This window comes from Sorghum bicolor, chromosome 2 (genome assembly GCF_000003195.3).
Source record: "Sorghum bicolor cultivar BTx623 chromosome 2, Sorghum_bicolor_NCBIv3, whole genome shotgun sequence".
Classification (NCBI taxonomy): domain Eukaryota; kingdom Viridiplantae; phylum Streptophyta; class Magnoliopsida; order Poales; family Poaceae; genus Sorghum; species Sorghum bicolor.
The window spans coordinates 59,553,804-59,578,321 of NC_012871.2; the positions used below are offsets into that span (position 1 = coordinate 59,553,804).

Sequence of the window (24,518 nt, forward strand, 5' to 3'; positions counted from 1 at the left end):
GGGTCCCTAAAACGGGCCTGGGCCGTGCGTGACGGCGGAGACGGCGCGTTTATTCCACGCAACACCGTCTTCTCTTCCAGAACCCTCTCATCTCCGCGTGCGGCGGCGCGATTCCTTGCTTTTTTTTTTTTCCTTCGACTTCGAGAGGCTGTGATTGTTCTTGAGTCGGATCCGGGTAACGGATTCGAGTTTGCGCCGGGCTTCTTCGGCTCCAGGTACTTCCAATCGGTAATAACCCTAATTCCTCGCTCCTGTTCATTGCTAGTAGCAAGCAGCCAAAGCACCTGTGTCGTTAGACTAGCAGAGTGGTGGCAAATAATGCTTGTTCTTGTTAAGGTGTTTATATGATTTGGTTTGCTTTTCACGTTGTTAGTTTGCGTACGGGAGAGAATAGTCGCTTCGATTTTGTCTTCAGGATTCTGCCGGGGGATTAGCCTGAAGGCTACGGGTTGCCACTGAACCCATAGAAGCAAAAATGCAGCATTCAAATGCTATATGTGGGGAATTGCAGAAAAAAAATGTCTAGGGCTCTAGACTACATTGTGTTTAGGAAAGACACCCGTGCCAACCAAACAGTCTTTGAATCACGAGCACAAATTACCAAGCTGTAGGAATTCCTTAGCACCTATGGATATTTCTCATTTTTTTCGTGCAGACCATTCATAGGAGCTCTTCACAAATATGTGAAGAACGAGCTCTGCGAGCCATAGAAGCAAAAATTGCACAATTGCACAATTGCACATCAAGGCCTAGTCTCTCTCCAATTCAAAGGTGGTTCACAATTGCACAAGCAGGACAAGTGGTAGAACAGCGTACTGACCAAGCAAAGCATTGCAAGATACATGCCAAAGTATCTTGTTCTTAATATAGCATGCATCTGTTAAGTGTTAACAGTGGATTATTGATAATCTAAATATTATTGCTGGCTAGAGCGAAGACCTTCCTGAGCGGAGTGTAATTGGATACAATACAAATGTCTTAATATTATTTTATTGCTGTGTCTTTTTTGCCTGGTTACTTGTATTGTCATTGTTTTCCTTTGTTGTAACTTTTTAGTTGTAGTAAGTACTTTTGGCCATAAGTCCATATCTTGTCTAGTTCTAACATCAACAACTTGAGTCGTCTGGATACTATTGACACATAGCCAAATTTCTGTTTGGTGACCATTTTTGCATGCCTCTGAAAAGTCTTCTATCGCTAAATGGGTCCATGTTACTGTACTAGGTTAGTTGTGATGTATAAATACATTATCCACTGAGAGTAGTCATATAAAAATTTCTCTAGAAATTTCAATTCTGTAAAACACGTATGGCATAAGTTTCTATTCATCAAAATCTCATGTTGTTGGTGTGATCCAACCTTGGAGGAACTAGGCAGTTGTTAAGAAGAGAAACACCATGTTAGCTGTGGAAAGCTAGCTGCTCTGGTCTAGTGTTTCCCTTGGGGAGGAGGACTCTTCTCCCTCCTTTGTACTATTCTTCTTTTTTCTCTCTTAATGAAATGATACACAGCCCTCTTGTGTGTTCGAGAAAAATAAGAAGAGAAAATAGGCACCCAAGTTCAAGCCGAGAGAGGACTTGAACCTAGATGGTTGGGTGCATGACCACACCTCCCATCCAAATAGTTGAACAAGGCTCACTTCCTAAATCTCATGTTTGTTGAAAATCCAACCGTTGCCCATCCTGTCTGATTCATTGCTGTTTCAATTCATTCCAGATATGGGGAACACTGCATCTGTGCAAACTGAGGCTTCAGATTCAGCGCAGCAACCTGCCACAACAGCTTCTGCACCTGAGACGAAGCCGAAAAAGAAGATCTGTTGCGCTTGCCCAGATACAAAAAAGCTGAGAGACGACTGCATCGTGCAGAATGGTGAGGATGCCTGTGGAAAGTTCATCGAAGCTCACCTGCAATGCCTGAGAGCCGAAGGGTTCAGTGTCTGACACGTTACTCCATCATGGCAACTCCACACCTGTTTCTGTGGTAGTCCGATTTTGATCATGAACAGCATATGATGAATAAGAACTTCTGGTAGAGTGATAGGAAGAACTCAGTTTTATTTCTAGACTGTAAAGGGAAAAAATTCCCCCTGAACATTGCCAGTTTGCAAGAGGGTTTGTGCCTTTTTCCAAGGCATTTTGTGCCACACATATCTGCAATTCTTGATGATACTGGTTGGAGATTGAGCACTACACCGTATGGAACCTAGAGCTTTCAATGACTTGTTCTAGTGATGTATGAATGAAGAAGATATTACCCTACACCTTTGTAGTTTTGTTGCCAATGGATGTTACCTCCATAGCTCCACGTACCAGCACCACTCTGTACCACGCACATGTTTGTGCCGGTGCTCATATCGTGTGGATGCCAACATGCGTAGGTTCTGCACACAAATGCCTTCTTTTCTTGTTTCAAGGTTGCGTGGAATGTAAGCACTGACTTTGAAAGCGAATCTGAAGCCCGCAGCTCTCTTTTTCTATCTTATTATCATCTTATTTTCCAATTCCAAAAAGAATTTTGTGCTGGTGGGGTGGACTGCTTTGTTTCTTTATGACGGTAATCATCATCAAGCGATCAATGATGATCATTTCTAGCATCATCTATATGATGGTACATTTTGTCCAAAAAGAAAAGTATGATGGTACATATCATCAATATACTGATCCCTTCATTGTTACTGAAAATTATGTCATTATGTATTCCCTACATTGTCATCCAATTTTATACTGACATAAGGGATAAAAAAGAATAGAATCTATGGCATTGAAGGAAAACTCATAATTTTCAATGCTAATAAAGGAATCAAATTTGGATGGCAACGAAGGATTTTCCTTTTCCTTTTCCCAAAGCAGCTTCTTGGTAAAAAAAACATTTCAATCTTGCTAACGATTTTTTTTAAAAGATAGCTTACATGCTGAGTTGAATAAATGAACTATTATGTTGTGACTACAGCATAAACGATGTTAATTGTGTTGACCACACATTGAAACAGGATAAATGAATGTGAGTTTTCCTCCGGGAGTCACACTAAATTTCATATATTTCTAGATTTTTTATTTAGTGAGTAATATTTTTGTTAGAAGCTATATTTTTTTATTGAGTGAAAATATTTTTTTTATTGAGCGATCCTTTTTCAATCTAACCTATAGCTTTTTCTCATGAAACTATAGATTTTTATTTTATTGAGGAACATTCTTGCCATAGCCTAGAATACTTTTTAATGAAGCCTTCAACTTTTCTAATTTGAGCAGAATATCAAAAGTTTCAACTGTTTAACACATGCGTGACTGCATATAAGAGAAGTCCATAAACCTATGTCCAATACTTTTGAAGTTATACTATTTTATTCTTGTAGATGTGGATATGGATTTTTTTTTAATAAGCCAATTATATGTACAATAGTTATTGGAAGAAGAAAATGAGGAACTTTTAAATATTGTGTATATGGTCAAGACATGTAATGTGATATGCAATATAAAGAACATTGTATTGTCAAGCCGAGGAGTTAGTAGGGTCACTTAACTATAGATGGTATATAAACGAGCTACACATAGACTGTTCGCTTGCCAGAAAAGTCATGCTCGAAATATTATCGCTGATTTTATTATGAGAGAAAATTATTGTTGAATGGTTGTCAGATTCGGTAGATAAACTCAAACGAACAGGGTCAATATTATCCGATCTTCAAGTTTGGATGCCTAGCGCCTCAACGGTTCTACAAGTCCTTTATGTATGTCAAAATTGTTATAAGAGCATCTCCAACAGTTATGTAATTGGACTTTGCATTCTTGAAATTTGCCAAAAACCTTAAAAATTACTCTCCAACAGTTTTGCATTTCACTTATGCATTTTGGCAAACTTGGCATTTGATGGACCAAACTTGGCATTTTTGCATAGGCACAGTGGCTTGGCAATTTTTATATCTCGAGAATCTTGGACTCCTTGTCGTGTCCGTACCCCCCACGTCGCGGTAGTTTCCCGCAAGACGAGTCCTCCCCACGCGCGACTCTTTTCTTTCCCCCGCGCGCCGCCTCCTTTCTTGCGCACGCCACCTTCTTTCTTCGTGCAGGGACGAAGAGATCCATCGCCGCCTCCTTTTCTTGCAGCGACGCGAGGCTAGGAGATCCATCGCCGCATCTTCACCGTGCCGCTCCTGTACCACAATGCCGTCATCTTGTTGGGGTTCCCCGCCGTGAGGAAGACGTCGAAGTCCACGCGCTGCTGCAACGTCGAGTTGATCACGGAGATCGATCGCGGCAAAGGAACGCGCGACAGGCGAAGGAATTGTGCGCGAAAAAGAAAGCGCCCGCGCGACGCGCGAGAAAATTTCCCGGAAGATGAAAGATTCCAGAAAAAAATAGTTGGGTCCACTATTTTGGGAAATGTCAAGTCAAAAATACCAAACATTTGGAGATGAACTTATTTTTCCTTTGACAAAACGTTTAGGGACTTGGCAAACTCGAACAAATGGCAAATTCCAATTGCATAACTGTTGGAGATGCTCTAACACTAGTAGAATTATATTATGTGATGTTTAACATTAAGGGTAGTTTTGAAACACAGTAATTTCATATGAATTGTGTAGAAATTTCACAGGAATTGATTTACTTTCACAAGGAAAACACAGGAAACCAAAAAAAATGCATTCTAGTTATTTCCGATTTTTAGAATCTATTTCCGTAAATTGCCTGTACAGATATAATCACTATATTTAGTTGTTTTTAATTAAAAAATGGTGAAATAATTATGTATATAGGACTATATTATTTGCTAATTATAAAAATCGTTATGAATATTCCAACTCGAGTCGGAGTGGTGGAGCACCCGGTTAGGGATGAAAACGGTACGGATATTTTCCGACCGTATTCGAGACCGAATTCGTTTAGAGGGATTCAGATCAGTCCGTATCCGAGTCCGAATGTTCAACATACGATACCGTATCCGTATCCGAGTACTTAAATCGTATATTTATGATGTCGACATCCAATCGTATCTTATCCGACATAGTTGACATTATCCGTATTCGAATCCGAATTCGACCAGAAATACGAAAACAAATATGATATCGATGATATCCGTCCGTATCCGATCCGTTTTCATCCCTACACCCGGTCACGGCGCCGCCACCCCCGCTATAAATCCGCCCAACCCGAGTAGAAACCCAACAAAAGAAGAAAGAAAGAATTTCTTGGGCGTTCTTCGGTTTCGTTCTCACGCAGTTCTGTTCGAGTTCGGCGCCGCGCCGTCAAGTCCCCTGACCGGCCTTGCGCGAGGGAGGAAGAGGCGAGGAGAAGATGCAGATCTTCGTGAAGACCCTGACGGGGAAGACCATCACCCTCGAGGTGGAGAGCAGCGACACCATCGACAACGTCAAGGCCAAAATCCAGGTGCGTGCTCCCCATCCTTGTTCTTGTTGCTACCGGCGAGTTGTTTTGACCTATCTATATGCGACGAGTCGATGGTCCGATCGATCCAAGTTTACCCTAGCTGTTGTGATGTTCATCCGATGTTACTTGGATTGATCCGGTCAGATTAATGTGGAAGTTTAGTTTTGGGAATATATTATTGATGAGGTAGTTTGGATTGCTAGGCTGAGCAGATATAGCATATCCGGAAGGTTGTGTTTTTGACTGCTTAAGTAAACGTATTCAGTACTATGTGTAATTTTGTTGTTTTAAATACAATTGCGCCTACAACTGAAGCACACTAGAGTTCCAACAATTATGCTAGTTTCCGAGTTGCAACAATTATGCTAGTCTCCTTTAAAAGTAGGTTCATTCAATAGAAATTGATGCAGCTTGATATAATATAAAAAAAAATCTGTTCCTTGTACTCACAGCAATACTTATTAAATCCATTATGATGCAAAGAAGAATATATTCTCTTGTTTTTATTGCTATATATTTATGGACTTTTTAAGTTAATCTTCTAAAAGATGCTTCCACTAATTTCATGCATATATGTGCATGATGCTAGATATAGTGGACATCTTGAGATGCAGCCTATTATAGGGTTCAATGTTAAAAAAACAATTAAGGGCAAGTGTATGTGTCTTGTTAGGCATCCTTTATTTTATTCCCCTAGAAATTCTCACTCTGCCGTTTTGCTCTCCTCAAGTTATGTATATGTGTCTTGTTAGGCATCCTTTATTTTATTCCCCTGGAAATTCTCTCTGCGGTTTTGCTCTCTTCAAGTTATCTCTGTTTTTTTTCGGTAGTCTATGTATAGTGCATTCTTATAATTTCCTATTTGAAAAGTTTATATGCAACCTTGCACTATGACAAATTGGTCATTGGTTTGTAAACTTTTCCTACCACGACCTTAATCATGCTTTGGAGATGTCACCGTTATGTTCTGTGAGTTAGTGGTCACTACATCTTCAATTTGATACTAAAGAGTTGACATGTTATTTTGTTCACTGTCACAGGACAAGGAAGGGATTCCCCCAGATCAACAGCGACTGATATTCGCTGGCAAGCAGCTGGAGGATGGCCGCACACTGGCTGACTACAACATCCAAAAGGAGTCAACTCTTCATTTGGTCCTCAGGCTTCGGGGTGGAACCATGATCAAGGTCAAAACTCTCACTGGGAAAGAGATCGAGATCGACATAGAACCCACTGACACGATTGATAGGATCAAGGAGCGTGTTGAAGAGAAAGAAGGCATTCCTCCCGTGCAGCAAAGGTACCCTGCAGATTTTAGTTATATCTGCAACTGCTAATATTTGTTCTTCAAAATGCTTATTCTACTTGAAACCAATTATGCTTTCCTGACGTCTGATGCTGATGAAGTGATTTCTGTCGCCTTTGCAGGCTCATCTATGCTGGTAAGCAGCTTGCCGATGACAAGACCGCAAAGGACTACAACATCGAGGGTGGTTCTGTCCTCCATCTTGTCCTTGCTCTGAGGGGTGGTTACTAGTCTAAACCTGATGAGCCAGACAGATAAACTGTTATGTTGGCTGCGAATTGTGCAGACCTGGTGATGTGGAACTTGCAAAGAGATAATAACATATATCAGCTTTGCGCCTGTGCCCAGTGGAAGGGGATGTCTTCCATGTTATTATCTGATATCTGATTCAACGGAATTGTTCCAGATTTACCTGTCTTGGCTTTTACACATTTTTATTGTTATTATTTGAATCTTGTTGCTGTGTTCATCGTTTTCATACCTTGGGTGTGGTTGCATCCGCTAGTACTAAAAATACGGGGAAAAAAAGGTTAACACGAATCTTGTTCTTTTTATTTATACTGTAGTTTCCTGCTTTTTATTTTTGATCAAACTGCAGTTTCCCCCACTTATTATGTGTAGATAAAAGCAGGCCCAGATTATACAACCAAAGAGAATGTGATTAGTTGTTTCGCTCTCCCCGCATATTGTCTGAACATTTTAGTGGCCTTAAATTCCAGACTCACTTGTCTCATCTTTTGCAGTGTTAACTTATCAGCACGGCTTATTAGCCATTGTCTTTGTTATTTGGTAGGATTGATTCGTGATGGCAGTACTGCGTGATGTGATCCATGTCTTACGAAGTGATCTGATACAAGGTGTTGATTTTTCCTTTTACCTTTGCCACAGAAACATTTTCAAGAACGCAGGCCCTGGATTTGCTCCCAGTTGAAATTACACTACAGTAAAAGCTACAGCATGGATGGATCACATAGAGAACAGCAGATTGATCTGCCACTACAGTAAAAGCTACAGCATGGATGATCACATAGAGAACAGCAGATTGACCTGCTTACAAAAAGAGGATGAGCAGCAGCTGATTACCTTCCTTCTGTACAACAACCTAAACCAGAGCTCTAAACTAGGAGGGGGAAAAACCCTCTAAGAAACAGAGTACCGCCTGTTCCTAAGAGGGGGAAGAGGGGAGGGCTTCACTTCTGCAGGCTTTGCTGACAACGGTGGGCTCTGCGAGCTACCAGACGTCTCTGAGCCTTTGCCGCCATGCTCGCCCTGCCCCTTGCTGCTCCACAGCTTGTCAAAGATCCTCCTGGATCGCGACTGCAGCAGGATGCCCCCAATCTGGTCCTTAAAGCTGTTCCTTCCGCCCCTGTGCTCGCTGATCCGGTGGTGCTGGCTCTCCCTCGCGCTCAGGCTTGTCACCTGCTTATTTAGTGAGTTTGGATGTTTCGGTATCCGCCTTTCACAGGGGTCACATTGATCCTCCATAGGCCGTGTGCAAGCTTGTTCTCCATTGTCAATCAGGGCGAGTTCTTTGCTTGAGCCAGCCCTCAGCTGCTGGAAGAAAAGGACCTGAACCACCAACCGGAGAGGCAGGCGGTCATTTTGTGTGGCGTGCATGGATGCATCTGTGCTGAGCTTCTTGACATCCACCAGGCTGCAAATCTTCTTCTTCTCAGATTTATTTATGTCTGGGTGTTCCTGATTAGAATGAACAAATTTATGATTCATAGTATAAACAATCAAACAATGTTCAATAGCAACCATTGAACATCGACCTAGACGCATGAAGGGTTCGCCTTTTATCTTTGAACATACCTTGAGATATGCATCGACTGCGTAGTACAGGTTATCATGAACAGGCCTAGCCACTTCTGGCACGGCTGTCGCTAGTTCAACAAACATAGACAATGAAAGGTCTTGATCTGAAGCTACTTCAGACAGGTAGCCATCAACAAGCTCTCCTACCGACAAAGTGGATTCTTGCTCAAAGTTGAGCTCAATCATCTTTTCATCAGACTTCTCAATGAAACCACCATTATGAGACAGCGCAGTTCTTGCAACAAATCTCTGGACAAGATTATGCACCAACCGAACATCATATGTACCATCATTAGGTGAAGTAGAAGGTAATAAGAGATCCTTAACAGTAGCCTTGTGCAACTGGAAGCTGATCCTTCTGATAAGCTCTTCCTTCACGTGCTCCCCACCTCCAACTAGTATAGCCACTTTCAACAGTTTCAAGAGAAATCTGCAAGAACAACCTGAACTCTTATCAGATGGCAACAACCATATTATTGTCTCGACCAGACATTGATTCCTTCTCATGTAATCCTCGGCAACCAATGCATCGTAGGAGTCCGGCAGCCATCTAACTGCATAGGCTTTAAGTGCCTCTCCTATCAATTCAGGTGACATTCTCCCCTTGGATTTAACAGCAACCATGACTCTCTTGTACAGGTCAACATCCAATTCACACAAGTCCTCAACCCACCAATCTTTGGGAGCTATTGATGGTTTTCCTGCCGACTCGACTATTTCAGCACAAGTTCCTCCTTTCTTGCTATTATGACTGTATGACCAGGTTACATTGGCAGGATCCACAGATGTCTTCGAAGCGATGGCATCGATACATCTACCCACGACCTTCAGCTCTTCAGACCATGGTAATAGGGCCTTTGTACTCTGGAGAACAATGATGGAATCCTTCCAGCTACGAAGTATGCTAGAATTTATGAAGACCTCAATTTTAAATATCAAGTTCCCCTTTTCCATATCTTCAGTCATTTCAAGATACTCCGCTGCACATCTTGCTGCTACAACATTGTGTGGACTGAGGGTGACCACCATCCCATAGCAGAACTTGGCACATATTTCAAATGATTTTGCTCCCCCAGGAAGGTCATCTATGCGAACCTCATCAGTCACCTCCTCAGCGGCCTTAAGAACTAATCTTTGAAGCTTGCTGCTCTTGGAAAGGAGGGGAAACTGTATATGACAACCAATAATAGAAGGCAATCACCACTCATGTATTGTTACGTATATGAATAATATATCCAACACAAAAGTAAAAGCATCCAAAGTAAAACATAAGCGAATTGCAGATAAGATGCGTTAAGTAATTGGTGGTTGGATTATTTAGTCGCACAGTGACAAAAAAATTCTTTCAGTTAAATTTTCAGCTGAACTATTGTCACAGAATTTTTTTATATATATAAATGTCAGTAAAAAGGAACATCTGAAGTAGTATCTGGTAGATAAAGGAAAGAGACAGCCCAACAACAGTCTTGAGCGAAACATAAATGTGAGAACGTTCTGTTACTAGAGTATGACATAACCCCTCAAATTTGTATTTTAAGCCAGAAGGCCTCAGGAAATGACTAAATATGTATCTTAAATAGTGCTCACTTAGAAAACCTGTGTCATTATTATAAAAAATAGATACAATTCTAAATCAGTGCAATAGTAGAAAATACTGGGCACCGACCTTGTGTAAGTAAAATTTTACTTGGCCAACATGCACCACAACATCTGTTGCAAGGTCAGAGACCACATATCTGCATGCATCAGCAAAAAATTGTAAGCAAAAGGCATATTGCAGAATAATACACAAATATATTTCTCATAATAATCACGGAAAGATAAGTAGTTTAGTCGATCACTTTCAGATTACTCATATCACTACATCAGTCATGCACAGTCTAAGATCGATGCCAAAACTTTATGAACCTAAGAGTTACCGGAGATTAAGAATCCACAGTCAACTTGTGTGTCCCACCAATGCATGGCTTTTGATGCACCATCAGCAGTCAGGCATATCGACAACAATGTATGTGTAAAGCTTATCTTAGACTCTAAAGACCTGTCAAAGACCTGCACTACCGGCCAATAATGGAGGCAAACATGCAGTAGCTGTAATCACTTGACTGTACAGGGCGCTTTCCAGTTATTCCAGTTCAGCTAACAAAAGCAGCCAAAGGCGTCACTATTGTTGGCCAAAGGCGTCATTAGAGTTGGTAAACAGCACACGCACGCAATGGGTTGGACACTAAGATCCAAAATCTCTGATGTTCGCTTGAGCTTAACACCAACCCTTTCCCCCACTTATGGAGAATCTGGATGGCCCAAACTGAGATCTTGCAGTTCCTTCGTGTGGTTAACCAACCTCAAAAGCATATCACCACAAGATCCACCACGAAAGTGCCACTTACTACTGCCACTTTGCACTCATGAGTGGTGCAAAAATACTACTGGTTTGTTTCCAAAGATAAGTTGGTGACGAAGCAACTTGCGGTGGATTCTTTAACTGAAGGTAAAGTGAAGGCTGATCAATGATTAGGAAGATGGTGAGATGACCATCGTTTTCTACTTTCCTTAACAATAAACTAGGCCAGCTAACTTTACCAAGTTGCCCAGATAAAACAGCAAGACGTAGTGGTATCTACCTTATAATAACACAAGAGTAAAGCATAATGCTTCTACCCCCTCAGATCTGACCTACACTAGCCACAAAAGAGCAGATAAAGCAAGTACAAATTCAGATAAAAAAGCCTACAACAAAGCCATACACTTTCTAGCCAGGAAATAAAATAGAACAATCCGATTCAAACGCAAGCACAGCACTAACGGACACCAAGGAACCTGTTATAAACAAGAACAGTGATGAAAATAAACTAGGTTTCTGCTCAATGACCCAATGATGAATCGCATCTCGACGAGAGCTATTTTTTAATCAGAGGATTGCCCATCACGGTAAAACAAATCGCTGAACAGCTAGCAAGTAGTGTGACGACAAGGGGATGGACACAAACAACTAATCCCAAGAGAAACAAAGAATGCCAGCGAGAAATTTTGAAAAAAAAATACATAGATCTATTAGCTCAGAAAATCGCAGCATACATACAACAGATAAATAGAATGCAGAGAGTACTCCCAACCCCCAATCCCCAAAAAAACAAAACACGCGCGGAAACTGGTAAGAAAATAGCAATACAGCATTGTTTTATAGCCCGTTCAAGCGGCCGGTTCAGATGAATGAAAAAGGTCAAAGCTTTTGGACGAAACCGCAAGTACGAACGAATTTGATGGTATTGGCAATCAAAAAAAGTGCGCCTATCTAGGAGGAGTATGTAACCAAAAGAAAAAAAAAGGAAATCCAAGTACAATGTCACGTCGAAATCAAGGAAGGAGGCACGAAAGGACAAAAGAGTTGGTTATTCTGAAACCAAAGCAGCAGGACGACAGTCCAAACAAGAACATGGTGATGCAAGAAGGTTTGGACTTTCGAACCACCCCCCATGTTAGCACCCGCCACCTTCACCACCACCATCTCACAAACACAAAACAGAGGTGTTCTTCTAGTTCCTCGAAAGGAATCCCTCCAAATGAGTACTAGTAGATGGGAAATCAAAGAGATGAGTGTTTGGCGCCACCCCTAATCGAGTGAACAGTACTGTTGCATCATTCGACTTCGACCGCAGGGCCAGGGGACGAGTCCGAGCAGGTTGTTGTTGTTGTTGTTAATCAGCAGGACTCGAGCGTCCTTTTTTTAAGTCAAAGAAAAACACAGATTTTTAACAAGATCGAGAGGATGCGGCGATCCTAGGGAGCAGCGTTGGGTAGACAGACGCCATAGAACATACATACTGGAACTGGAAGGCAGCAAGCAAAGATCACCGTACCGAGCCTGACTGCCTGCCTGAGCAGGAAGAGAGAGAGAGAGAGAGAGAGAGAGAGAGAGAGAGAGAGAGAAGGAGGCGTGTGTGTGCTCACCGGACGTCGGCGCCGTCGGACTGGAAGGCATCGGGCTTGGAGCCCAGCTTCATGAACTTCATCCTCCCTGCTCCCCTCTGTCTCCTCGGCCGGCCGGGCGCGGCTGGGCTCCTGCGCGCGCGCCTTTTCTCCTTCCTTTTCCTCAACAAAGCCGTGCTCCCATGCACCGACCGCCGCACCGCGGCACGAGAAAGCAAAGCAAAGCAAGCAAGCAGCCGGGACCGGGAGCTTTGCTTGCAAGTGCCGCGCGGCTACCGCTGCTGCTGCTGCTGCTGCTCCAACGAACCAAGACGGGGGAAGGTTGGTGAGTGGGATTGAGCGCGGCAATTAAGGGAGGGAGAGAGCGGGGCTTTGGAGGAGCGAGGACGGAGGAATCGGGACGGCGAGCGACGAGCAGGGGAGGAGGAAGAGGAGGCGGGCAGGCCAATGCCAATGATGCCGTGGCGTGTGAGTGATGGGATATTATTAAACTCCCCCCTCTGGCTCTCTCGATCGCTCTGCTCTCTGCAGTGCACTCCACCCAAAAAACACTCTCTCTCTACACCTCTTTCCCTCTGCTCCGCCTGCCAAAGCCGCCCTTCTCGTCGCTTGTTGCAATGTCAATACGGCATCTCCCTCCTCTCTCTCCCTCTCTCTGGTCTCTGCCCAGCCCAGAGCCCCAGGCTGTGCTGTGGCGTACGAGTAGCCTTTTTCGACCTCCCAATACCCCTCTCCCTCCCCCTGCGGCCTCTGCCTCTCTCTGTGCTGTGCTGCCGCGCCTCTTTTCCTTCACTTCAACGCTCTGCTCTGCGAACAGCAGAGCAGAACCACATTTCGCCGTGGCATGGCAGTGCGTACTCCACTGTTTTTAGCATGGCTAATTGCGCGCTTAATCGGTTCGCTTTTAGCATTTGCCTGCACAGCTTTATTAATAGTAGAAGAACGTTTCAGGGTGCGCGGTGGCCGGTGGGTGGTGCCATCCGTGACTGTGTGTTCTGTCTCTGTGGGTGCATCGCAGACTCGCAGTGGGTTGGAAGCCTTCGCACTTCACACAGCACACGTCCCTTTCTGTGTGTGCACCGCGCTACGCAGCAGCAGCCAGCAGGAGAGCAGGGCCACGTTTTTATTTTATTTTATTTTTATTTTTCCTGAAGAGAGAATTTGAGGCCGAGGCAGTGACGTCGTACTCGTACCGCAATATCCTTCCTCCTCTCCTCCTAACCCCCTCACGTAGACTCCCTTCTAGAAGGTTTCGTTCTCCGAGTTCTCAACACTGATGATCATTCGGAGAAGATCCGAAATCTTTCTCCTTTTGAAGGGACCCTTTGGAATGCAAGATTCATTTTTTGGTTTCTATATTTTTTTTCCAGTGAGAATAAATTGATTGGGGTAAAATTCCTGCCACAATTATTTCTGTGAAACCCTCGCGGTTCGTAACATCAGACATTTCTTTGATAGCCACGCGGTGCCTAGCTAAGGCCATGTTTGGTTCACGCGATAAATTTTATCACCTATCATATCGAATATTTGGATATATACATACAGTATTAAATATAGACTATTTACGAAACTAAAAATATATCTAAAGAATAATTTACAAGATAATTTTTTAAACCTAATTAGTTTATAGTTAGACATTAATTAACAAATAAAATAAAAATACTACTGTATCTGTTAAACTTTAACATTCACAGTCAAACACCTTTTAACATATAGATACACAAGAAACCAGCAAGTTTCTCATGAAAGTCTGCTAGTGAAGTTGGTTGGTGAACCCATCCGGGGTGAGCGTCGACTTGAGGGCTTGTTTAGATAAAAAAAACTTTTTGAATTTTGACACTGTAGTATTTTTATTTTTATTTAACAAATATTATCTAATCATGAAGTAATTAGGCTTAAAAGATTTGTCTCGTAATTTATAGGTAAACTGTACATTTAGTTAATTTTTTTATTTGTATTTAATGTTTTATGCATGTGCCGTAAGATTCGATGTGATGGTGTATTTAAACAAGGCCTGAGTTTGTCAGCCGAATATACCGGTCATTCAGTAGTGTTTTTCTCTTACAATAAATCAATAACAGTACACCTCACAACTCCTCACACAAATCAGCTAGTGGAGTGGGCACTGGCCACTGGGCAAGTGGGCAGCCATGTCAAACTGACAACCAGATACAAAGGCCTGCTTTAGTTTCGATTTTTTTTAATTTTTATAGTACTTTTATTTTTATTTGATAATTATTATTCAATCATAAACTAGCTAAATTTAAAAGATTATCTCGTAATTTACAGGTAAACTGTATAATTAATTTTAATTTTTATCTATATTTACTATTTTATACATGTGGCGCAAGATTTGATGTGACGAGAAATCTTTGAATTTTTTTTTGATTTTAGGGTGAACTAAAGTACTAAACAAGGCCGAGCTATACGGACTACTGTAAAAGACGACGTCACTTCCGCCAAGAACTGCTCCAATCTCAAGTCCTGGTCAATTGTATCGTACGTGCTAGATGTACTCTCTCCGTCTTAAAAAGACTGTTGTTGTTGATTTTCAGATATATTGTTTGACCATCTGTTTTATTAAAACTTTTTGTATAAATATCATCTATTTTGATATGACTTATTTGATCATTAGAGATACTTTAATAACGATTTATTTATTTTAGAATTTGCATAAAAATTTTAAATAAGACGAGTGGTCAAACATGATTAGTCAAAGTCAACAACAATAGTCTTTTTAGTACGGAGAGAGTACGTAGATGCAATTGAAAACAGAGCTCTTCGAGTCGACTCAAGTACAGACGCTCGCCTGTGAGACCGACTCGGCGACTCATCATTTCTTTATTATTACGTCTGTCCTAGAATAATATAATATAAGATGTTTAATTTTTTTTTACTCAAGTTTGAGTACGGATCTTATTAAAAAAATTATACAAATACAGTAAAATTTAAGTTATTTTAAAGAACTTTTATTAATAAATCATACCAAAGAAGTAATATTTTGCATAATTTTATAGTAATACAAATAGTCAAACTTGGTATTAAAAAAATCAAACGTCTTATAATTTAAGATGGAGGCCTCCATTCTAAATTATAAGTTGTTGTGACTTTTTGGTGTATTCATTTTGCTATACATTTAGACATATATTATATCTAGATACATAGCAAAATAAATATAAAAAATTAAAACGGCTTATAATTTTGAACAGATAGAGTATTATTATTATTATTATAGGTTTTTGCCCACTCAAAATACAGATCATGTGCATGCATGGAGTCAAAATAAATCCATTCTCAGCCTTTTGCCTCCTCATTAAACTTACTTACATACATAGACGATAAAGTTTTGTGGCAATGTAAAAGGGCTCATGGATCTCTTTCTTTCAAGCTTATCTTTAAAGACCAAAACCAGCAGCTAATAATGCCAGAATTTGCTAAAGGCGAGACAGTCACTACTGGAGCTGGCCGAAGATGAGATGGCCCATGGCGGATGTGCACCGTCCGTGCTCCTCAAGAGGTGCGGGCGGATAGCGGTGTAGAGCATGTCACATATTCTAGCATCTAAACGAGATGACCATCTTGTCTTAAAGCATTTGGGGCTAACCAGTAGGATGCCATCTCTATCCACGTCAGCCATGAAGACGTACGGAGAAATCTACAGCGGTGACTCCGGCAACATACAGAAGCTTTTTTTTTTTTTGAAGGAAAACATACAGAAGCTTCATGAGTTGTTTTCGCACGGACGGCAACATGGGTTCACACAAGCAGCGCCATCGCCGCTCAGCATCCCGGGCATATATAGGCCTTCTAGTCGACACCGCAATTAAGGTTGATCAGTGTTCAATATAATAATATAGATTTTAGTACACTAGGATGTGTTTGAGCGTCTATGTACAACTTTTTGGCCACCTGGGATGCCGGTAATAGGTGCATTATATTAACAATAGTAAATACAAACCACAACGAGATGGACATCCTCCTCTTACCTCCGAACGTCCACTTTGCAATTTAATGTAAAAACGTGCAATCCTTTTGCGCAATAGCCAGATGCCAGATTTTGCAAGGTAACCGACCTTTAGTAGCGTACAACCATTGTAATGATGAGTACATATTCTAGAGTTCACCCCATCAACTACATACGGAAAGCTTTTCTTCCATCCACGGGCCTATGGATGCCCTAGAGAAAGCTTGCGGGTTAATCCAACGAATGAACAAAGCCGGCCGGCCAGATGCATCTCACCTTTCACTGAGAAGCTAGCTAATTTAAGCTCGAGGCGATCGATGGCGGAGGGCACGTCACGCTCCGATCATTGATGATTCCAGGATGGGCTCTGATGACAAGGATACGGAGCGCGAGGGAGAGGATCACCTGAAAACAATAGGTTAACCAAAAAGATTAGGCGCAAAAGGGCAGCATGATCCTTGATTAATTCTATTCTATTTGCATCGGCGACCGACCGATCTCTTCTATTCTACAGTAGTTAATTAGGCCCATGCATTGCCATGGAAGTCGCCCAGCCGACCACCACCTTTCTGTGCATGCGCGACGACCCTGCTGCATGCCTTTCTCGCTCGCCGTCGACGGCCGCCGCGCGCGGGCCTGGCGCTCTATTCGTTTGGCTCATAATTCATAGTTGAAACTGTTGATGCAAAACTGATCTGCAAACACAAAGGGCTAATACCCGATTCAAACGTTAAGGCGTGCCAGCCGATTTGACCTTGCTATCGGCAAAGGTGATAACTCGAATACTTTAGTCCTGACAACAGCGATGCGCCCGGATGTCACGGCTAAGAGGTACTCACGCGGAACTCGAGAATACGCCGAGCTTAAGTCGACGAATTCCTAAGAACTCGTAATAAAAAGAAAAAAGTATGACGAAGTCGTCGAAAAGTAGATGCTAGAATATGAGTAAAAACGTGTATTTGATTGATTTCTTCTCTTTTTATTACAAGGTCTTAGGGTTTATATTTATACCCTGCTCAAAGAGCTACAACCAGACACGATTAGAATTCGAATTCCAAATTACACGGAATCCGTATACAAAACGATGTAAATAATTAAGGAAATAATAAAACTATCCTTCGTGACAAACCGAAACTCCTCCACATGACAACTGGCAGCTTCCGGACTCCTCCTTCGCATCATCGGCAATCCCCTTGCCATAGTCATCGGCAGACCCTTTTATCCAGCCATCGGCATCGGCAACCATCCTCATCAGCAACCCGCATCGTACTGCCACCCTATCCTACCATCCTAGACACGTGCCTAAAAATGGTGTCAAAGAAACTGATTTTTATAAGAAAAAAAACACTGCTCAATGGTTAACAATTCTTGTGACGAAAAGAGGGTGTCTCGCTCGCTCACCCGACGCCCCCAGACCGACGCGATCGAGCCGGTGGCGACCACACCGTCCACACGCACAGCAAGAAGTCTGCAATGCAATGCAACTGCATGCATGCATGTCGACGGCATGGCATGGTCCGCAACAAATGCGAGAGGACGACGATCCGTGTGGGCACGGGGGCGAGCCGTACTACGTGCAGATGGCTCTGTTTTTTGTTTCGTTTCCTTCCTTGACGGATCGGCATGATGATGATGGATCGCTCGAGCGAGATTTCGCGCGTGGCCACAATCATCAATGCAATATGGTTGGTGATCGTCGACGGAAGCTTGTTCGCTTAAGTTTATCTATAAATTTACTAATCATTAAGTAGTGTTTTTTAATTATAACAAATCAGTTCAGCCATGGCGTATGACCAAGCGAACAGGCACGCACGCGTGAACGACGGGCGTCGTCAGGTCGATTCGAATTCGAGGTGTGGCCACCGGACGGGCGGAGGAGGTCGGAGGATTTGTTAATTTTAGAGGCGAGCCGGGCGAGAATCTTGGTCAAACGACGACGGACGGGCCGGGGCTGGTGAAGAACTTTGTGGCTAAATAAACTAATCTGCACCGGTACCGGCTTTGCCAAAAGGTACCATTTTTAGATGCCGATACTCTACCGCATGCAGCAGATCGATCGAGGTATCTATGCATGCATATGCATGGGACTGGTTGATGGGACTGTAACACATGGGATCATACATGCACGTTGGTGCAGTAGTCACCAAAAAAAAACAACAACAACGCTGTAGTGGAGTCAACTCATGGTCCGTGTGCTCTCTAGAGTTTGTAGAGCATCCTTGGCAACAAAGTCAACTTGCATCTCATATGAACTTAATAATACAAAGGGATATATATTCCCTCCATCCTAAATTTTAAGTCATTCCAAGAATTTTCGAAAGTTAAAGCATCTCAAATTTGACCAAAATTATAGAAAAAATTTATTACAAAATTTTATGGCATCAAATAGATATACTATGACAATATAATTAATGAAAACCTAATGATACTTAGTTGATATTATAAATATTATTATCCTACGATATAAATTTGGTTAAACTTTAGATGCTTTGACTTTCTAAGATTTTTTAAATGACTTACAATTTAGGATGGAGGGAGTAAGAAATAGAGATATTACTTTCTTCATTCCTTGTAATAAATAAAGAAGTATAACCATACTTCTCCGAATGATTCAGTCATTTCTGACTTTCCAAAGGCTCCAAAAATTGCAGCAGAGGTAACAATGTTTAAAATGCCATTTCTCTTCTTACTAAGACAAAACTTTCCTTATAGTATCTAAGGAATCTCCCAAATGCACATAAATAATCTTTGATAGAAACACCCCATAATTGTTTAGCTGCTGCACTAATGAAAAGCTGACTCTTTTTCATTATAGAACAAACAAACTTGGATCATCTATCTTTCTCCTCTTACCAAGATTATTCCAGATGATTTTGTTCTTGCAAAGGAGCCAAAGAAGATATTGAACTCTTGGAGGGGTTTTAATATCCCCAAATAGCAGAAATGAGAAATGGCTTTATACCTCTAAAACTAATAACTTTGTAAAAAGATTGGGCAGAGTAGTATCTCCCATCCATTAGTAGAAAACTACCACACTAATGAGTCTTCCTCCTCACTATAACTAATTATGGAAGCCAATTGGCAAAACTAATCCCACAATTCCAAAAGATTTTCATCACCCATTCTACTAAAAGGTACACTTGAGGGATAAACCATCCCAAAGACTAGCAACAGATCTGTTTGTTTTCATTCACAATTCTATACAGCTTCCAAAATTCACTATTAGCGAACAGACTTTTGATTCTAACTTTTAGTCCCGCTCTAAATTAAGCCCAGGACTAATAGAGATTTGTGGTGTGCAGTTGAGTTGGTAAGTAAGATACACGGCAAGATTTAAATTATTTTTTAGTTCCCAAGATGGGTTTTAATTCCGGTTGCATGGCCTGGGACTAAAAGCCTCGACCTTTAGTCTCGGATTCCCAATCCCGATTGAGAAAACCGGAACTAAAGGACTTTCTCAACTGGGATTAAAACCCATATGTCTATTAGTGATTGTATAGCCAAACTAGAGTTTCCTATCTAATTATCTTCCCAGAACCTCACTTTCTCACGATACCTATACGTTGTGTTGGTAGATGTCTTAAAATATTCCATGGATGGAGTATATATTTTGAATCCGAAGGAGTATGCGTGTTTATTCTTAACGCACACACAATATATCATCGCCGACATTCAAAATGCCAGAATTATACTACCACTGCTGAAGTGTGTGTGATTTGGCAACCAGGTAGTATTGATAACCAGGTGGGAACTGCACTAGTGGCGTGGAATCAACATGTACTACAAGTGGTCCAACCTCTACTCATCTATTGGATCGTTTCCCTTTCAAGTTTCAATGTATGCAAAATGCATGATTCTGGCGTGGAGAGGACCCGGCCGGCCCGGACGGCGGTGATAGGTCGGCCATAGTGACCTATCAGGGAGTTAATGAAGATGCTCTCGCCTCCATCATTAACTGCTAATGATTAGCTTATGAGAAAGGTAACGCCTCACTGTTGCCGCAACCAAAAATATAGGTAACATGCACCTCTCCCTCCGAATGAAGCAAGCAATTGCATGCTGTCGCTCGCCAGCAAGTAAATATACCGTGTGTTTGGTTGGGAGCGGGGCGAGCCGGGTCGGAGCGAACTCCATTCCTGTGGCTGTTTGGTTGGAGGATGGGAGGGTTGGGTTGGCTTCAGGGTCCGTCAAAATCTGGCGGACGGAGCCGCTCCAGCCGGGTTGGCTCCCACCAAACACTAAATTCCTTCAACCAAACACTGAACGGAGACGCTCTGTCCCCAATTCTTCAACTAAACACTAAAATAGGTTGGCTCCGTCCCTAAAATCAGAAGTGCAACCAAACACTGGACGGGTTGGCTCCGTTTCCAAAAACTGGGTTGGATCCAAACCAACCCACCCAACCCCAAACCAAACACACGGTATGTGAGGCCGATCGAGGGGGGGCTGCATGCATGCTGAGTAGTAGTACCGTGTCCTTACACACACTGAAAGCGCAACCCGGCCTCTGATTCCCTTTGTAGGGCTAGCTAGCTGCAAGGACCACATCGACACTACACTCAGCCATATGACATGTTAATCAGTACTTATTAGCTAGCAAATCTAGATCAATCAAGGTACGAGTTGCATGACACTGCAATGATGATGCATTTTGGCCCAGCAAGCTAGCTAGTGTTCGTACGATCATCGAAAGCAAATATATATATTCGCCGCTCAAGTGCATAATTCTAATAATTCCGTGTTCAGAAGATATATATACAGATCTATCTATATATAATTAAGTTGAGTAATAAAATAAATAAAAGAAGTACTACGGGGTATCGTAGTTGCAACTGATGCAAAGCGAGTATCGTATCGTAGGTAATAATAGGCCAGTTAAAGAGACAGAGGCTCGACAAAGCACGTTGCGAGATGCAGTTCACCGGCAGATGGCCGGGCTTCTCGTGTGCACGGCTGAGCATGTTCGCCGCGAATCACGTCGATCGCCCGAGAGAAATGCATTGGAAGACCAAATTAAATGCATGCAGCGCAATGCATGGTTGCCCGTTGATCGATTAATTAAACTAAGGAGCGGCGCCGGGCGCGCACCGACCACGATCCAAAAATTAAAACCACTCGATCCTGTTCATAGTACGTGTAAATGACCTTTTAAGCTAGCTTCACCCAACAACACACCCTATCGAGCAGGAAAACTTGGTGACATGCAATGCAATCCCCGAGACACACACGACACACGCCCTTCTATTAATGCCTTGGTTAGTTCACCCTAAAAACCAAAAAGTTTTTAAGATTTCCCATCACATCGAATTTTTTGGTACATGCATGAAATATTAAATATAGACGAAAACAAAAACTAATTATACCGTTTAGCTGTAAATCACGAGACGAATCTTTTGATCCTAATTAGTCCATAATTAAATAATATTTGTCACAAACAAATGGAAGTGCTACAGTACCGAAAACTTTTTACTTTTCGGAACTAAACAAGGCCTAACTGTGACTGAACTAATCTGTATATACAAAAGCGGGGTAGGTCAACACAAGACACAAAGTGTGTGTAGTATGGTACTCGTTCTATACCTATAAAAAAAGTTATTTTGGACAAAGTTTAAGTTAAACATTAAAAATATAAATCATAAATAACTTTTAAGTTTTTTATTTAAAAGCATAAAAAAATAGATTTATTTTTTAAGAAATATTTTTTATAAAAATATACTTATACTACTTTCTGATAAATATTTTTATAAAATAAGGAGTCTAAGTTAGACTTTAAAGACCGTATCGTTGTCTTAAACAATTTTTTTATAGACATAGAGAGTACACAAGGTACATGCATGCTGACTAGGCCTCACGCTGTGTGCAGTGTGAGTCAACGGGAGCATGGTAGCCAAGTTGTCAACCCTTGTCCAACGGTGACCGCGAGGGGAGGCAGGGGATGGCATGGCGTCCAAAATAATGGCCATCCTCCCGCGTGGACGTGAGGACTCCCAGCCCAGGTCGGCCGTGCATGGCGGCATGCATGGTGGGGCCATTATTTGCTGCCACGCCAATATGCCATGCATGTCGATGCTTGCGCGAGATATATATGCTGCTGCGTAGTACTACGTACGATCGAGATGCTGCGTGCGATGTGGCAGCCTAGCTGCAGGTTTAATTATTAGGCGGGCGCGGGTTGGGCCATGTTTAGTTTCAAAATATTATGCAAAATGTAAATAGTACCAATTTCGTTTGTATTTGACAAATATTGTTTAATTATGGACTAACTAGGTTTAAAAAATTCGTCTCGTCAATTCCGCAAACTGTGTAATTAGTTTTTATTTTCGTCTATATTTAATACTTCATGCATACGTCTAAAAATTCGATGTGACGGAGAATCTGAAAAGTTTTGTAAAATTTTTTGGAAACTAAACAAGGGCCTTAGTACACGGGAAGCGGTGGCAACTTGAAGGATGATTTTCGACTCCGATTCCGACGATCCGATCGACGGGGGCAGATAAAAGAAGCACGCAGGCACGCAGCAGCCGGCGGCGTGACGGCGTGCAGGCAAGCACGCGCGCGTCAGCCATACGTCCTCCTCGGATTCTCTCGGCGGCTTCGGCTGCCTGCCTGCCTCGGAGCGCTCAACAAGGTTTCTGCTCGGCGCGGCCTCGAGGGCCGCAGCAGCCCGCAGGAGTAGTAGTAGTAGTAGTTTGCTTGGCGTAGACGGCACAGCCAGAGCTTGCGGCCATAAATGTAAAAATGGCCGCGCGCGTACGTACGTCGGGTCGGGTGGGCACTGGGCGCGCGGTGCACGCACGCAACGCCGTGGCGAGCGCCATCCGATCCGGCCACGCCCACACAGCGCAGAGGCAGTCAGAACGTAGAGAGGAACGGAACGGAACGGAAGACACAAAATGCTATGCTGCCGTCGATCGACCTCAATAATCGCTCAGCTCAACAAGCGGTAACTCTGCCAAAAATTCAGAGAGTATTCATGTGGGTTTCAGACAAGATTCATCTGAGAATTTTTTTTTTTTTTTTTTAGGAAACAGGAGGGATCGAGATTCATTCATCTGAGAAACATTATCCAGCGTTCTGATCGATTACAAGAGGTAAAGTACTACCGGAGAATGCAGCATTACCTCTAATATTACTACCTCTCATGCATGTTTACTTAACAGAGGCAGCAAGGCCCACCTTCTTTTTTCCCGGCCGTTCCAACCGAATCTTCAAGTGGCACATCAGGCCAGCTGCACTGTAGTATGGGGTGACCGAGGAAGAAGCTAGCTACTACTCCTCCTAGCTAGCAGAAAAGGTGCTGTGTCTCAGACATGGCGACCCAACCCTAGCTAGAGACCGGCGTCGTCCTGCTCAACTTGCATGTAGACGGAGAGCGACCTCACCGGGGCACTTGTGCCCAGCAGTAAAAGCCCATCGATCGATGTCCTCCTATATGCTACCCTAAAGCGTGGCAAGCTCGGCTCGTGTTGAACACCGCAGGCATGCAGCAAAGCCGCTATAGCTAGTGATAGATCGTAGTAGGAGCTGGCTGGAGTTTACAGTCCGGACAAGCAGAAGCCGACGCTGCTCAGTGGTCACGCACCCGCCCGGCCGGCCGCTTGCACTGGCCGACGAGGATGGACATTGACGGGACCCTGCAGTCCTGCTTGATCACGCCGGCAAGGCAAGGCAAGCCGGCCGGCCGGGGACCTCGATCACCAGGCCTACTACTGCCACCGATCTCTAGAATCTAGGCTCCGATATGGACGACGTGCCAGCAGAATGTTGCCCCGTGACACGGCCGGCCACACCCACTGTAACTGTACTACATCGGCAGGGGGATCATCCATATCGTCGTTTCTGCTTTTAACCAAGGGCCGTTTTGTTTTCGGATAGACTTATATTTTCTGCATTTCGAAAGGGGATCCAAAAACTCCAAATTGGAAAAATACCATGCACACAGTGAAAGCAAAGCGCGATCGGTCGATGAATGGAAAGTGAATGAACAAACAAGGCACTTCACCTACCGTCATCCTCCCCAGTCCCAGACCGTAACCACACGTGTGGCGGGCGTCGCTGGGGCTGTCCGTGTCGGCGACCGGTCACGACGACGGGCTAGCTAGCGCTGGCCCCG

At 42.9% G+C, this 24,518-nt stretch overlaps 2 protein-coding genes and 1 long non-coding RNA gene across 3 annotated transcripts; 2 read left to right on the forward strand and 1 right to left on the reverse strand.

Moving 5' to 3' along the window:
• LOC8060258 lies at nucleotides 39–2,261 on the forward strand. Its single transcript, XR_002450196.1, has 2 exons — nucleotides 39–228; nucleotides 1,717–2,261. It is a non-coding gene; the product is annotated as an uncharacterized LOC8060258 (long non-coding RNA).
• Nucleotides 5,148–7,128, forward strand: LOC8062113 (ubiquitin-NEDD8-like protein RUB1). The gene is made up of 3 exons (XM_002460180.2): nucleotides 5,148–5,387; nucleotides 6,428–6,687; nucleotides 6,816–7,128. Exons 1-3 carry the CDS (start codon nucleotides 5,295–5,297, stop codon nucleotides 6,922–6,924), a joined length of 462 nt encoding a protein of 153 aa, XP_002460225.1. The 5' UTR covers nucleotides 5,148–5,294; the 3' UTR covers nucleotides 6,925–7,128.
• Nucleotides 7,542–13,338, reverse strand: LOC8062114 (BTB/POZ domain-containing protein NPY1). The gene is made up of 4 exons (XM_002462345.2): nucleotides 12,463–13,338; nucleotides 10,178–10,247; nucleotides 8,509–9,678; nucleotides 7,542–8,391 (listed from the first exon to the last, which is right to left on the reverse strand). The coding sequence occupies exons 1-4, from the start codon at nucleotides 12,522–12,524 to the stop codon at nucleotides 7,834–7,836; spliced, it is 1,860 nt and encodes a 619-aa protein (XP_002462390.1). The 5' UTR covers nucleotides 12,525–13,338; the 3' UTR covers nucleotides 7,542–7,833.